Source organism: Carettochelys insculpta, chromosome 15 (assembly GCF_033958435.1).
Source record: "Carettochelys insculpta isolate YL-2023 chromosome 15, ASM3395843v1, whole genome shotgun sequence".
NCBI classification, from domain to species: domain Eukaryota; kingdom Metazoa; phylum Chordata; order Testudines; family Carettochelyidae; genus Carettochelys; species Carettochelys insculpta.
In genome coordinates, this window is record NC_134151.1 from 1,836,192 (window position 1) to 1,851,188 (window position 14,997).

Below are 14,997 nucleotides of genomic sequence, written 5' to 3' on the forward strand. Positions count from 1 at the left end.
GCCAAAATCCTCCTCCCACTAGCCCCCATCCCTTTTCGTATGCAGATTTCAATATTTGCTGAATAACAAAAACTGACTATTCAATATTGAGCAAATTCAACAAATGTTGCCTATTGTTTACTGATTAAATTGAACTTGCTGGAATAGTACCTATAATGCAACTGATTAACCATCTCCCCATAACCCCTGTGTAACAATTAATAAGCAATCTCTGTTATGTTTTGTTTAGATTTAAATTGTGAAATCTTCATTACAGAAAGGGACCTGGCTTGCTCTTGCCTTGTACCGAGAATTATGCTTTGTAGTACACAAATGAATTGCTCACTTGCGTGTTAATGAAGTCAGCTTCACAAAAAGTGTTACCCACTCTTTAGTGACACATAAGAATTCTAACTGAAGAATAAACATGACGTTTTGCTCATAGTGAACAGCAACAGGCAAAGAACTCATCTGAAATGAACAATGATGGTCATCAAACTTAGAAAGTAATTATTAGGCAGAATTTATAAGAGTCATGCCACAATGCACATCGGATAGCAGCCGTAGGAAAATATAGTTGATGTGTATATTACTAATTTCAAATGGTAAGAAGGCTTAGTCAAAATGACTATCTTGTATTGACACAACTTTAAGGAATGTTTTGCAATTGTGACATCTTTGCATTACACAGACAATGAGGGTGAAGGACTATCACTTAGCGGATCAATTTTGATCTGTGAGAGAGACAAACTTCGGAGCCTATCCAGAGCTTGAAAGCTCATCTCTTTCATCAACTGAAGTTGGTCCAATAAAAAATATTACCTTGCCCACCTTGTCTCTCTAATACCCTGGAACAAAAACAGCTACAACACTGTACACAATTTTTGAATAAAAAGCAAGGGGAGATCTCTGGGAAACTATATTAGAACTGATGTATACAGTTACTTTTCTTCCCAATTTGTCATGCGCCAAGGTAGCTCAGACAGGTTGACAGAAAGCAGTCAAGTGCTAAAGAACTTAATAGTTATGAGGGTTGGCAGGTGACATTGTTTCTACCTTCTTGCCTATTAACTGAGTGTTATTGTTGTAGCTGGTAGGCCCTGGAATTCCTGTTAAATGTTTAAGATTTTAATTATCCCTTTAATTTAATTTCCTCTCTGTAGTCTTACAGTAAATATATGTTTAGTTTATCTGCTATGAATTGGGTTTTGACTGTTAAGGAGATGACTGACTAGCTAGTTAATGGTTGCACAGAAAAAGGAGATATTGCAAATTCTGTGTTTAAATGTGGCCACAGAGAGTCCTAGAGGAACAATACAGAGACACATTGGATGATGGATCCTGACAACAGCAAGGCACAATCATGTCCTGGCAGACTGATTCATACAAGGAAGATTGTGGTATTAACACTCCTCTGCTAAGCAACAGCAGATGTTGAGGCTTTGTAGATCAGCATTCCATTGGAAAAGAAATTAATGATGTGGAGTCTAGATATATTCTTAGCATAATTTGTTTTATTTAGACTATATGCACCAGTCCTTGAATGGAGGTGGACACAAACAGCATGCAGAAAAACCCCTCTTTCAGAACTCTCAGCTCAAACGCCAAAAAATGCTCAGGGACCAACTCTGCCATGAGCTTTTCCTGCAGTTAGAGAGATTAAGACAAACAGCAAATATCTTGCAGTTCACCACAGCTTTCCCAGAAGGTCTGTATTACCAAACTCAGCTAGAACAACATTTCTTCATAGACTGAACATTGCTCACATGCAAAAAATAAACACAACACTGAAAATCCACGAATAACAGGCCACCTAGTGAGTCTCATCATAAAAATATCGCAGAATATGGAATATCAGAAAGTATGTGGAGAGACAACATTATCTACAAATCCAACAAGCTTGCACATAGCTAGAGCCCTTACACTGCAGTTCTTGACTCCCTTAGCACTAGTAACTGGAGGCATCACTCACTACACAAGAACGCTTGTTTCAACTCCCTTTTCCCAGCATCCTTCTTAAATCACACCTATCAGCAACCCAGATAATGGGAAGGGACGTGCATTACAATATGACTCTCCATGTAGATTGTCAGAGTGATGAGCATCATGCGCAAACCATCTTGAATAAAAGGGGGACTGCAACAGCTCGTTCAAGATATTTACAAAATATTTTTCGGCAAGCTGAGTTACCAGAGAACAAGAATGACACAGGCTGGGTAGCATCGGAATTGGTTCTTCATTCACCTTGTAACGTCTCTCCACCTAAAAAGCATCAGGAACAAGAAACACAAGCTGTACCTGTCTTCCCATTCTTCCAACTCGTAGTGGTGGCTCTTAGCCCAGGTTAAATGTGTTCACTTTCCACCAGACTTGAAGAAGTAATGGCAATCTTCAGCTTCAGGTAACCAGCAGAAACAAACAGAGCACTACTACAACAGCAGATGAAAGCTCTATTTGTAGCTCTTTCTGCTGACACATGGAATAGTGAACATCTCAGTCAAAGTACAGCACATAAACAGCTGATCAGCAGCTGAGATTTCACTGAGGGCTTAGGAAGTGCAAAGAATACATAGTTTATAGAGCAGAATGCCACTCAATCACGTTTAAGAATGCTGCATGTATTATTACTTCCCTGTACTAGTCAGACACAGACATCCAGCGTTATAGTCTCAAAACCTAAAAGTGAGGATGTATAAGCAAAAATGCATTAACACATGTGTACCCACAATTACTAGGCTGTTGATTAAACATAATTAACTCACATGGTTAACACAGAATATGAAGCATGACTTCAAAAATGAATCAAGATTAACTTCAAGTTTAATTGTACTGTTAAACAAAGAATGCCAATTGAAATGTATTAATTTTTATTTTTTCTACATTTGCAAATATATAGATTTGAATTGCAACACAGAATGCAAAGTATACAGCGCTCACTTTATATTATTAATTTATTACAAATATTTGCACTGTAACAATAAGCAAAAGAAATAGTGGTTTTATAATTTATCTCATATGAGCACAGCAGTGAAATCTATTGTGAAAGTGCATTTTACAAATGTAGATTTTTTTTTGTAATGTATCTGGATTAAAAAAAAATTTAAAACTTTAGAGCCTGCAAGTCCATTCAGTCCTACTTCCTGTTCAGTCAATTGCTAAGACAAACAAGTTTGCTTACATTTACAGGAGATGATGCTGCCCACTTCTTATCTACAATGTCACTTGAAAGTAAGAACAGGCATTCACTGGCACTGTTGTAGCTGGCATTGCAAGGTATTTATATAACAGATATGCTAAACAGTCGTACAGCCCTTCATGCTTTGGCCACCATTCCAGCGGACATGCTTCCATGCTGATGATACTTATTAAGAAATAAAGCACTAATTAACTTTGGGATTCAACTCCTTGAGGTGAATTATATGTCTCCTGCTCAGTTATGAACATTTCAGAGTTACAAATAACCTCCATTCCTGAGATTCTGTAATTCTGAGTTTCCACTGTATCTGTGACCTGAAAAAGAACAACATTTTATCCCCTCAGTCAAGAAAATGGAGCAGGCATCTACAGAACAGCCATTCACCTCTCCTCTTATGCAGAACAAATGTGAGGCACCAGATGCAACTGGTTCTTGGATTTATATTGAAACTTACACAAAGACTATTTTTTCCTAGTGTCAGTAATATGGAACTGGTTTATGGTATTCTCCACCACCTCTAAACTGAACATTAGTGATATCTTAGGAACCGTCAGTTTTCTCTCTCCTACTCTCCTGTTGTGAGTGCAACAAGCATACCTGTAACCCTCCAGCTGTTCGCCCACGTAATTCTGCTCCATCTCAATACAAAACCAGGGTTGATAGATGCAATCTGTAAGCAGGCAACATTCCTTCCCACTCAGATCCAATAAACCCTACTTGCACTGCATGAACTCACATTTGCTCCTTTCTGAGGTTTCAATTTAACATCAACTCAGATAATAATACCAAATAATGATAATACAACATAAACATCGGCTTAATCTTTCTCCCTTTCTCCTTCTGCTCCTGGGCTTTCTGGTAGGAGTCTACATTCCTTTCTCCCTAGGTCCCTTTGACCAAAAGCCAATGCCCATCCATCCTCTACCTTTCACTCAAAGGCTGCATTGCCAAATGTCACAGTATTCGTTGTCTTTCTTAAAGGCCCAGATCCTGGAGCCTTGTGATTATGTGAGACTCTTCAAGAATTAAGTTTAAAAAAATTCCAGACCTTGCAGTTGCAGGCGAAAGCCTAAAATGTTGATTTCTAAAGACTCGCACACCAGATAATAAATAAAATAAGTCTACATTTATTTGTTTAAATAAAGCATGACTTTTAGCCCGTCTCAATATGTTACAGGCTTGAGGTGTGGTTTTGAATGCTTTGGGTTGGCAATATTGCATAGGTAAATTGGAGACAACGCAATTTCACGGACTGTTTACGTACCCTCTTCCCTACACATTCATGCATTAAGAAGAGATGTTCTTCTTCACACAGGCTTCTGTGATAATCAGAACACACCATGTGCTACCGCTGTAGAGCACGCAGCCTTGCTGAACGTAATCTCAGTGTATGAACAGCTCACATCCCAGAATCACAGGACTGCGCACTCAATAATCATAGTCTGTAAAATAGAAAAATGTCTTCCGATGGTTTCCTTCAGATCTGTGCACTGGTCACAGAACCTTGTTCAGTATTCCATTATTATGCCCCTTCCCTAAAGGCTGCAAAGACCTACACTGTTCTCCAGAATAACTGCATCTGGCACTTGACCTGAATACGTTTCTACTGATTAGGCAGTGACATTCTCATCTGAAAGACCAGTTTGTACAGTGCAAATTCTTATCTCTGTACAGAGGGCAACTTGCAGTTACTCTGAAATACTGGCTGAACATCTTCTAGGGTTTACTCCATATATTTTACACTTAGATCTGTGCTCAGGAACCTTTATCACTTTGTAGCACACTTCAGCACTTGTTATAATTTCATGGCACACCCAGTATATATATATATAAAACCAGATTCCCTCCTCCTCAGCTAGAATACAGGAGTCCTGGTTCCCAGACCCCTAACTACTAGACTAACCTCCCCTCACTGGGACAGAGACCAGGTGACCCCACTCTCCTCCTGCTGCTGGGTTTGAGCCTACAATTCCTGCCTCCTACTTTAATCATGAGGCTAGACTCCCATCCCACTTCCTGGGAGGGGAATAGACTCCAAGAGTCCTGGCTCCAGCTCCCTAACCAGGAGACTAGAATCCTCCCCACTGGGATGGAATCCAGGTGCTGGGTCAGAATGCAGGAGTCCTGGCTCCCAGCCTTCCTCAACTCTAACCACTAGACTCCCATCCCCCCTCCTGGGACAAAGGGAATGGAACCCAAGATTCCTAGCTCCTACACTCTGGCACTATCCACTAGGCTAGACTCTCACCCCACCCCCATCCCATGGGATGGGGAGGGGGAACAGCACTCAGAAGTCCTGGCTCCCAGCACCCTCCCACCCCCACCTCACAGCTCTAACTCAATGCTGTCCCCCAGAGCCGGGTATCCCCTGCCTCCCGCTCTAACCCAATCCCCATTCCCCTCCTCCAGAGCCAGGAACCCTCACTTCCCCCCCATAACCCAATTTCCCACTCCTCCCTCGCAGCCAAGAGCCCCCAGCCCCTGCAACTCAATGCGTTCAACCCACCAGAGCTGCCACCACTGCCTTAGAACTGCTGTTGCCACCATGCACTTGCACTCAGAGCAGCTGATGGCACTCCCAGAGCATGGCTCTCAGGCACACGAAGCACTGTTTTGCAGCACATAAGTGTGCCATGGCACACTGGTTGTGGAGAACTGGCTTAGATGACCAATGTGATATGGAGACTTTTATCTTCAATGAGGGGGCCTAAAGAGGCAATTGCCCCGGGGTGCAGCATTTCGAGGCCTGGAGCTCTATCTGCTGCCGCTGCAGAAGTAGTTGTGGCTGGAGCTCCAGCCCCCTTTGAAGTGCTGGCAGCCCTGCATACCGCTGTGATGGAATGGGATGGGGCCCTCCAAGGCCACGTGCCTTTGGCCCCACCCCTTCTGCCCTTGGCCCTTTCTCTCTTGGCCTTCTGGGCCATGGCTGTTGGATGAACTGCCTCCATATAACTGGTTTGAACACAGCTTAAAGGTGTTACTATCTTGTGCTAATTTGGTGGCCTATGTGAAATGAACTGACTCTCTACCCAAATTCCTGGTGGGACAAATCTCCACATCACAAAGACCACCATCATCAATAATGCTGATTTGTCCCCTTACCACCAGTTGCAGCAGAGACACCAAAGACTCGCTGGCCTGGGAACAGCCATCTGCTCACTAGCCCCAAATGTGCTTCCTCCAGGGCAAAGACAAGGAAAGCAGAAACTTACACTATGCCAGTTCTGTTGGAAAAGAGAATATCTAATTCCTGGGTTCATCAGTCTGTCACCTCTCACTAGCACTACATTCATTTCAGCAAACTCACATTCCTTTTATTTTTAGATCTATAAAAACGCCCTCAGTCACCTTGTCTCAGAGCACATGTACAACTCCCAAGGAAAGCCACTACTCTTTGCCAGAGCAAACCCCCTTCACAAGGCCTACGAGAAGGTGGGGAATGAAAATCCCCCAGGCAGCACCCCATATCTTGCATTTCGAGGAGGACAAGGGATGAAGATTGTCCTGTGGGCAGCAGACCATGGCAGAGCTCCCTTCCCTGGGCCTCTCGAAGGATGAAAAGTGAAAATTCCACTAACTTCCCCTCACTTCCACCTGCAAAGTCTCTACTCTGTAGGTAGGTTGTGGGACAGCATGACATGAGGATGTGCCTCGTCTAATAAAGGACAGGTGGCAGGGACACTGGAGGGAAGCCAGGAGCTGCAGATGTGTGAAAAATGAATTGATCAACTGGAAACAGAATATATATGGATGTGGGAACTGCAGTGCTGTCTGACCCCCCCAAGCACAGGTTGATGGGGTTAGACAAAGCAGCCAGACCCACACTGGTATTGTTGACAGATTAGCTCAGACAAAACTGGCACATCTGTCCACTCAATCTGGGAATCACACCTTCCAGCTTCTGTACAGAGTAGACGTAGCTAATTTTTAACTGCCTGCTTGCACCTCTCCTTTATTATAGTAGGAGGATGAAAATCATCATGTCATGCTGTTCCAAAGTCCACCCACATGCTATGTGTCAAACAAACACTGCTCTGGGCAGAAACACCTCACTTCCACTTGTAACCCAGCCTGTGATGATTTTACCCTAAAGGAAGCAACTGTGCAGACCTCTCAGACTCTGCTGTAATTCAGATGAAGCTGGGGAAATGGGCAGAATGAGAAGAATTCCCAGATTCAGGCTGAGGTTGTCATCAAAGGACACCTTCAGTCAAGACTGACCCCACTCTTTACCTATACAGGTCCCACAGGCAGCTTCCCAAATGCCTGTTACAGCTGCTTCCCATCTGGGAGCTGTGCGAGAAGAAATAAGATGGGACAGGAATTCCGAAGGGAATCATAACCCTCCATAAGTTTGCTTCTTTTTAATCCTGCAGCTGTTACGTTTTGAAAATCCCCAAAGAAAAGTTCAAGAAGTAAACAGAAAGTAATCAAATTGAAGTTAGTGCCCAAAAAAAGGTGAAGACAATTGACCCACATAACAAGAACAGGGGCAGAGATACTGAAAGACTTCCCAACACACTGCTGAGCCAATGTGCCACAAGCATGACCTCAAACTGACCTCTGGGGATTTAGGCACAGTGACCTATTGGCCTCCCTGCTGAAGTTGCCTATTAGCGTCAATCATGATGGTGGATTCCGTGATGCATTCCTACTGGGAAATGGACTGTGATCATCTAATCATTTCGAGTGCAGACCCAGAGGTTCTCCTTCCTATTACCAGTCCCCTTGGGCAACCAGTATCCCTGAAATGGTTAGATGTAACCTGAAAGTTTGTGTATGAAGAAAGATCCTGAGATTTACAAATGGTAACAGGGGGAGTGCAGTTCTGTTTCGGAACATAATTGCTGCCACTTTTACTACACAGTCACAGTGCTGCCAGCTGTTACCCTTCCAACAGGTAAAGACACAGAAATGAGTTAGACTGTGCACCAGGGGCTTACAATCAAAAACTCCCATATTTGAAATGTATTTCTGGTTTCTGTCATTTGTGTCTCTCTGTTAGCCTTGTAGCGTGACCAGAAGCTATGCTGTGGCAGAGAATCTCTGCTCTCTTTATGAAATGGACATACTGGCTATGAACAAGTTTTGCCTTTTCTCCTCTGATGATTAGATTTCTAATCATCAGAGGAACAAAACTATGGAACAGTCTTCGAAGGGGAGCAGCAGGGGTAAAAACCACCACACCTAACTGGCTTCAAGACTGAGTTTGATAAATTTATGTAGTGGAGGGGATGAGGGTACCTAAAATAGCATGTAGCTGATTTGTGACTGGGAGCAGAAAATATTTCTAAAGGCCACTGATGGGATACTTTATGGGGAGGGCTAGAAATCACTACAGAGAATTTTTTCCTGGGTATCTGGCTGGTCAGTTTTGTTCACGTGTTTAGGTTCTGACTGACTCACCCACTGGGGCCCTGAAAAAATTTCCCTGGATCATATTGTCAGGGACTCTGGGACTTTTGTCTTCCTCTGCATCTTGGAGCACAAATCACTTTCAGTTTTGAACTAGGGCAAATGGTGGATTCTCAGTATCATGCAAGTCTTTAAATCATGATTTGAGGACTTCTGTAACTCAGCCAGAGGTTTGGGGTCTATTACAAGGGGTTCTGTGTCCTTGGATGTGCAGGAGATCAGACTTAAGTTCCACTTCAGCGTGTCAGAGCAGGGACTGGGAGTCGAAGGAGTGAGAGGCAGCAGTGGTGGGAGCAGCAAATGGCTCTTTAAAGAGCCACATGAAGCTTGGAGCTGCTCAGCTGGCAACCCTTAGAAAATCTAATGGTGACCATGTTTGGGTCCCAACCCATAGGCTGGGAATCCCCGATGTAAATACATGTACATAAAAACAGTAACATATTTCAATATATTTAATGAGACACATAAGGAGGGATCCAGCCATTAAAGAAATTAAATTGAGTCCCATTTCAGTGCAGCAGGGCAGGGGGCTGCCCGTGCTGCAGGTGGGGGAAGGGAGTAGGAGGGCTGGGTGAGCCGCACAGAGGAGTGGTGGCAGCCCGGTGAAGGAGCAGCAGTGGCAGGGCATGGAGCTGGTGTGAGGTAGATGGGGGGCGTGGTTTGGGGCTGAGAGGGGTTTAAGCTGGGGCGTGTGCTTACTTCCCAGGGAGAAAACCTTCCACCCTCCCCCAGTTTGAATTGCCTTGGGTCAAAAACTCTTCCTGAACTGTCAGTGGGTCCCTGTCTCGAAAAGGCTGGAAACCGCTGATTTACACTTCCATAGCGATTAACACAGCTTTTCCATTTCCACGTGCTTACTTTCTTCCACGTGCCGACAGGGGGGTTTATATGAACATAACTGAAATGCCCATCAGTTTGGATGACATTAGATGGGTTGGGGGGCCCTGGTAATTGCAAGGACGAAAAGTGGGGCCTGATGTAAAAAGTTTGCCCACCCCTGCCGTACTCCACCACTTGTAAGTAAAATACAGAACGAACCTCTTGAATGTGGGGGTATCAGAGGGATAGGTGTGTTACTCTGTATCTGCCAAAACAACGAGAAGTCCTGGCCAAGTGGGCCTCTGCCCACAAAAGCTTATGCTCCAAAAATTCTGTATAAATAATAATAAATGGAGATATGCATCTCATAGAGCTGGAAGGGACTTCAGGAGATCATTAAACCCAGTCCCCTGCCCTCTTGGCAGGGCCAAGCACCATTGCTTTACTTCCCCCGCCCCCGCAACACTTTTGTTTTAATCTATTTGCCTCAGACCCCTTACATGACTGAACTCACAACCCTGGGCTTAGCAGGCCAATACTCAAACCACTAAGCTATCCCTTCCCTTGTTAATCTCTAAAGTGCCGCAGGACTTCTTGTTCTAATCTGGAACTCTGTTTCTCAGCAACAACCGTAATCCAGCATGATTTTAGTTATCCGGTCATCATTTATCATGGGTGTGGCCAAGTTTGCTGTGATCCCACAAAGTTTGCTTACAGTCACCAGTCCTGGCTCTCAGTGTTCTGTACTGTTATTTAACTGTAATTTACCCCCTAAATGTCATCTAAGAGCTCAGTACACAGCAGAAGTGTTGGTAACGTGCTAGACAATATTGACCTCCAGAGGTCCAGAAAATTCTCTCATTCAGCACTTGAGGTTCTTGAGGATGCCCGACAAGAGAAAGTCAACCAGTATAAAGAACTAACTGGGTATTTCTTTTTCAAAGATTTTATAGATCTGCTCTAGGCACTCAGGATGCACTTATGGACGAATGGTGTGTGACTTATGAACAAAGACCCAGCCCAGTGTCCAGCTCTAAGTGGTTGAACTGGGGAGAGGCACAGAGGGAAAACACTGCAGTAGCTCCCATGGGAGGAGAAAGGGAACACCCACATCACAATGAATCCTCTGTCTCCTCTCCCAGACTTTCATGCAACCAAGCTCTTTATGCTGTAGCACTGAATGCCCTCGTGTAGTTGAAATCCACACAGTACACAGAACAACAAGAAGTCCTGTGGCACCTTATAGACTAACAGATATTTTGGAGCATAAGCTTTCGTGGGCAAAGACCTGCTTCATCAGATTGCATCTGTATTTGTAGTGAGAAACACTGTGAACTACTTCTACAAGTGCAGGTAGATAGAATAATCCTTGAAGAAGCAGAAGCATTTTGGAGCATAAGCGGAAGCATTTTCGAGCATTTGGAGCATAAGCTTTCGGGGGCAAAGACCCACTTCATCAGATGCAATCTGTTAGTCTATAAGGTGCCACAGGACTTCTTGTTGTTCTCAAAGATGCAGACTAATACTGCTACCTCTCTGATACTTGGCACGGTGCATAGGATTTCAGCCTCTTCCCAGCCCTCTCGGATGCTGCTTCTCTTTTTTGCAAGAGACTAGCAGTTGGGTCTGCTGACAGGGAAACCTGCACAGGGTCAGCCCCTTCAGCAGTGTTATTTGGCTTTTCCTTGTGCATATCAAACTAGCTTTCTCAGAGATGAAGAACAAGCCATGCAAAGCTGCCACAAGACAGAAGTAAGCTGCTAGCGATAACTAAAGAAGCACTTCATTTCCCCAGCAACGATCTGGATCAAAATACTACCAGTGAAATTTATATTGTTCAAAGCTTAGCCAATGAATTCAATTTTGCTGCAGCTGGCAGCATTAGATGTGGGATAAGATAAAACTGGGCACAGTCTTGCTTTTAGTCTCCTATCAGATTTTGAATCTAAAAAGGCTTGCAGACAGAGCTAGGGAAAAAAGGCTGAGCAATAACTACCAGAAAGCATACCAACTCTGCACCACTTCTTCGAGGATTATTCTACCTACCTGCACTTGTAGAAACAGTTCACAATGTTTCTCATTACAAATACAGAGAGAGAATTCCTACAACAGCTGCGAGGGCTTTTCCCCACCACCCAGCCCATTTCTCTTCTTAGCTGTTTGTGTGTTTGTGTGTGTGTCTGTACTATAAGGGAATGCTCTTAGGGATGTGAAAATATAATTACCTAAGACAACAGCAAAGAAACTGCATTCAGACTCCTGGTCCCTCCACAGCAAGGCTACACTGCAGGTTTTTTTCCAATGTTACTTATTTTGACTTCTAATGTCTACAGCCACATCTACACTAAGAGATAAATTCAAATTCATGAATATTGATTTTATTACACTGGATTTTATAAATTTGAATGTGACTATCCACCCTCCCCACGTGCTCCTCCACAAAGTCAATTGTTGCAGCAGTGCATTGTGGGAGCCTGTCCCACAGTTCCCTCATCCCTATAGCCTTCTGGGAATTTTCACTGGTATTTGACATCCTTTTCCCACATTGCATTGCCCTCATCCCCCTCCCATGCTAAGCCAATGTCCATTTTTTAAGTGGTAAGGAAGGAAAAGTAGGGCATCGTCAAAGGTTTCCAAGTTAACAGAAATCTCTTTCTTCCGTAACTGAATAATTGAGGATGTACAAAAATCAGCAGGTGTGTATCTTCTCAACTGGTCATCCACCAACTGTCCCCCACATCCTTGATTACATCTGACCCCAAAAATAATACAGGGGCAATGAAAAGCATAAAGAATGAGTAGACAGTAAAGTTTTTGAAAAAAGAGAGTTGCTGAGGGGAGGGTATTTGGCTTCCTAGTCTATTATACAGCTTCTGTGCACAGTCTGTATTCTCGACTGGCCCTCCACCCACTCTTCCCTGCATGAAGGGTTCCAAAGTCAGAAGAAAGGAGATAGAAAAGGCTGGAAAAAAAGATTTTTGCTTTCCCTCTTCATAACTCAGAAATTGCCGACATGGGAGATGGCAGCAACACCCCGAAAATCTTAGCTGCCAGATGAGACTTTCCCCCGGCAGCAGAAATGCCCCAAAAATCTTAGCCACTGAGGCAGACTCTCCCCCTGGCAGCAGGTAGTTCCCCGGGCCCTTGTTGGGGAGTGAGGGAATTTCAGTGGGGGGCCAGTTGAAGTAATCCCCCTGTGCAGGGGAAAGCCCCAGCAAATCTTAGCCACTGTGGGAGACTTCCCCCAGGCAGCAGCCAGCCCCCCAGTACTTGTTGGGGAGGTGGGCATGGGAGGGTTTCAGTGGGGGGGCCAGTTGAAGTAGCACCCCCCCGTGTGGCAGAAAAGCCCCAAAAATCTTAGCCACTGGAGGAGACTTCCCCCAGCAACTGCAAGCCCCCAAAAATCTCTCCCACCCTTGCAGCCCTAACCACATGCAAGACAGGACATGGTGCTGCCTGGCAGCATGGTCAGCACCGAACGGCAGCACATTCTTTTATTGGGTCGAGGGCTAACCACCTGTTGTGGTTGAGCGCGGGAAAGACCCCACCTACGTGGCGCCTGTGGGGGAAGGAGGGTTGTTCACACACAAACACAAATCACTACAAAGAAGTTTCTTGGCCTCTTATGCAAGCAGGACCCTCCACAACAGTCTTGATGCCACATGGTGCGGCAGGGCAGTGGCTGGCACCAGGCAGTGCAGAAAAAAATGCTACGTGTAGAGACAGAACCAAAACTCCATGCTGGGCCATTTGTAATGGGTAGACACGCTCACAGCGCTAATAACAAAGAAAGAAAGACCTTTCTCAGGCTCTCATACAAACAGGACCCCAGAGGTTCCTGGTCCTGATTTGAAATTCATGGTTCTCCTGTTACCTATTTCCTGCACACGTGTGTCTACACGTGCCCCAAACTTCGAAATGGCCATGCAAATGGCCATTTCGAAGTTTACTAATGAAGCGCTGAAATGCATATTCAGCGCTTCATTAGCATGCGGGCGGCAGCGGCGCTTCGAAATTGACGAGCCTTGCTGCCGCGCGGCGCGTCCCGACGGGGCTCCTTTTCGAAAGGGCCCCGCCTACTTCGAAGTCCCCTTATTCCCATGAGCTCATGGGAATAAGGGGACTTCGAAGAAGGCGGCGTCCTTTCGAAAAGGAGCCCCGTCAGGACGCGCTGCGCGGCTGCAAGGCTCGTCAATTTCGAAGCGCCGCTGCCGCCCGCATGCTAATGAAGCGCTGAATATGCATTTCAGTGCTTCATTAGTAAACTTCGAAATGGCCATTTGCATGGCCATTTCGAAGTTTGGGGCACGTGTAGACGTAGCTGGAGAGCAGCAGCCAGAGCGGAGCAGTGTGGGGAATTGTGGAGTACATACAGGACACCTCTGGAGGCTGAAAATACTTGATTTTAAGACGCAGCACCTCCACACTGGCCTTTAATTGAGCTTTTACGTTCAAACGGGGTGCTACATCGAACAGCCACCGCCAATACTGTAATATCGATATTAGTGCTCCTTAAATCGAGCTAATGGCGTTTACAGGGAAGACAGCCACGTGGTAACATCGCACTAACTGCCTTAAGATTGAATTCATCTCATAGTGTAGACGTGGCCTAAATAAGTAATGTTTGAAAATCACATTCACACAGCCACAGCGCTGTGAAAGGCGCCTTCCCATCAGCTGATAAAGGCTCTGCTTGGTCCACACACATTCCTTTCTGACCTTGAAAGGGAAGGTGGTGCACAAAAGTCATTTGCAGAGCTTGCGTAATTATTGTGAGGGAGAAAGCCTCTTACCTTCCATTGTCCTGCTTGGCAGCAGTGTGAAAGCTCTGGGGGTGTTGTGTTTTCTGTTTGCTTGTTGGTTTGTTTTGGGGAAAAAAGGGGGTTTTCTGAAGAATAAAACCCCAGTGTAGACAAGCCTGGGGGGCCTTGATTTTCTGAGAATGAAATCCTCATAACAAAGCAGATGCTTTCAAGTGCTGTTATTACTGTTGTGAGTCCATCATTCCCCCCTCTGAACACACATGAGTAAGGACTGAACCCCACAGTCAATGCAGCATTGCTAGGGCAGCATTAAGTAAATAATCAGTTTAGATGCCAGATGAACAGAAAGAGCACTGCAGTAGGTCTCCTTGCTCTGCCCTCCCCGCCCAGTCCTGGGCTGTTAAATAGGGACCCATAATGGACAACAGGGAAGATGGGAAGAAGCCTTTGTCTTTCTCTTTCTCTTTAAATGGCATGTGTGTACTGTTGAAGGCCTGACGCTGTTTATGTCATGTCTGCAAAACAGTGCAGTGAAACCTAGAGGCTGAGCTTTAATCACATGACACGCTGGAAATTTCCCTCCTGCGCCAAGTTTCTGCAGTGGGAGAATGGGGGGGGAGGGAGGATGTCAAGGAAATGAATGGGTTTCAGATCTCTGATTCTCTGCCCAGCCCTGACTCTGGTAGAAGCTAGAGAATCCTTAGAGCTATCCTAATAGGTGCCATCTGGAAACAGTGCTGTTCCTAGCTTGTCCTGGCTCTAGGTCCCCTCAGGGTACAAAGGAGCCAGCTACACTGGTTCTACTCCTGCTAGGCCCTCCTTAGT

At 44.9% G+C, this 14,997-nt stretch overlaps 1 protein-coding gene across 5 annotated transcripts in view; it reads right to left on the reverse strand.

Moving 5' to 3' along the window:
- The window catches only part of LOC142021310 (protocadherin alpha-7-like), a 157,476-nt gene that overhangs the window by 25,720 nt on the left and 116,759 nt on the right, over nucleotides 1-14,997 (reverse strand). Inside the window, exon 4 of one of the 5 annotated variants that reach the window (XM_075009960.1) lies at nucleotides 3,154-3,489. The exons of the other annotated variants lie outside the window; for them this stretch is intronic. Coding sequence (XP_074866061.1) covers nucleotides 3,431-3,489 — 59 coding nt within the window. The 3' untranslated portion in view covers nucleotides 3,154-3,430. Of the gene's footprint in view, nucleotides 1-3,153; nucleotides 3,490-14,997 lie in introns of those variants that run through there. 5 annotated transcript variants of the gene reach the window in all.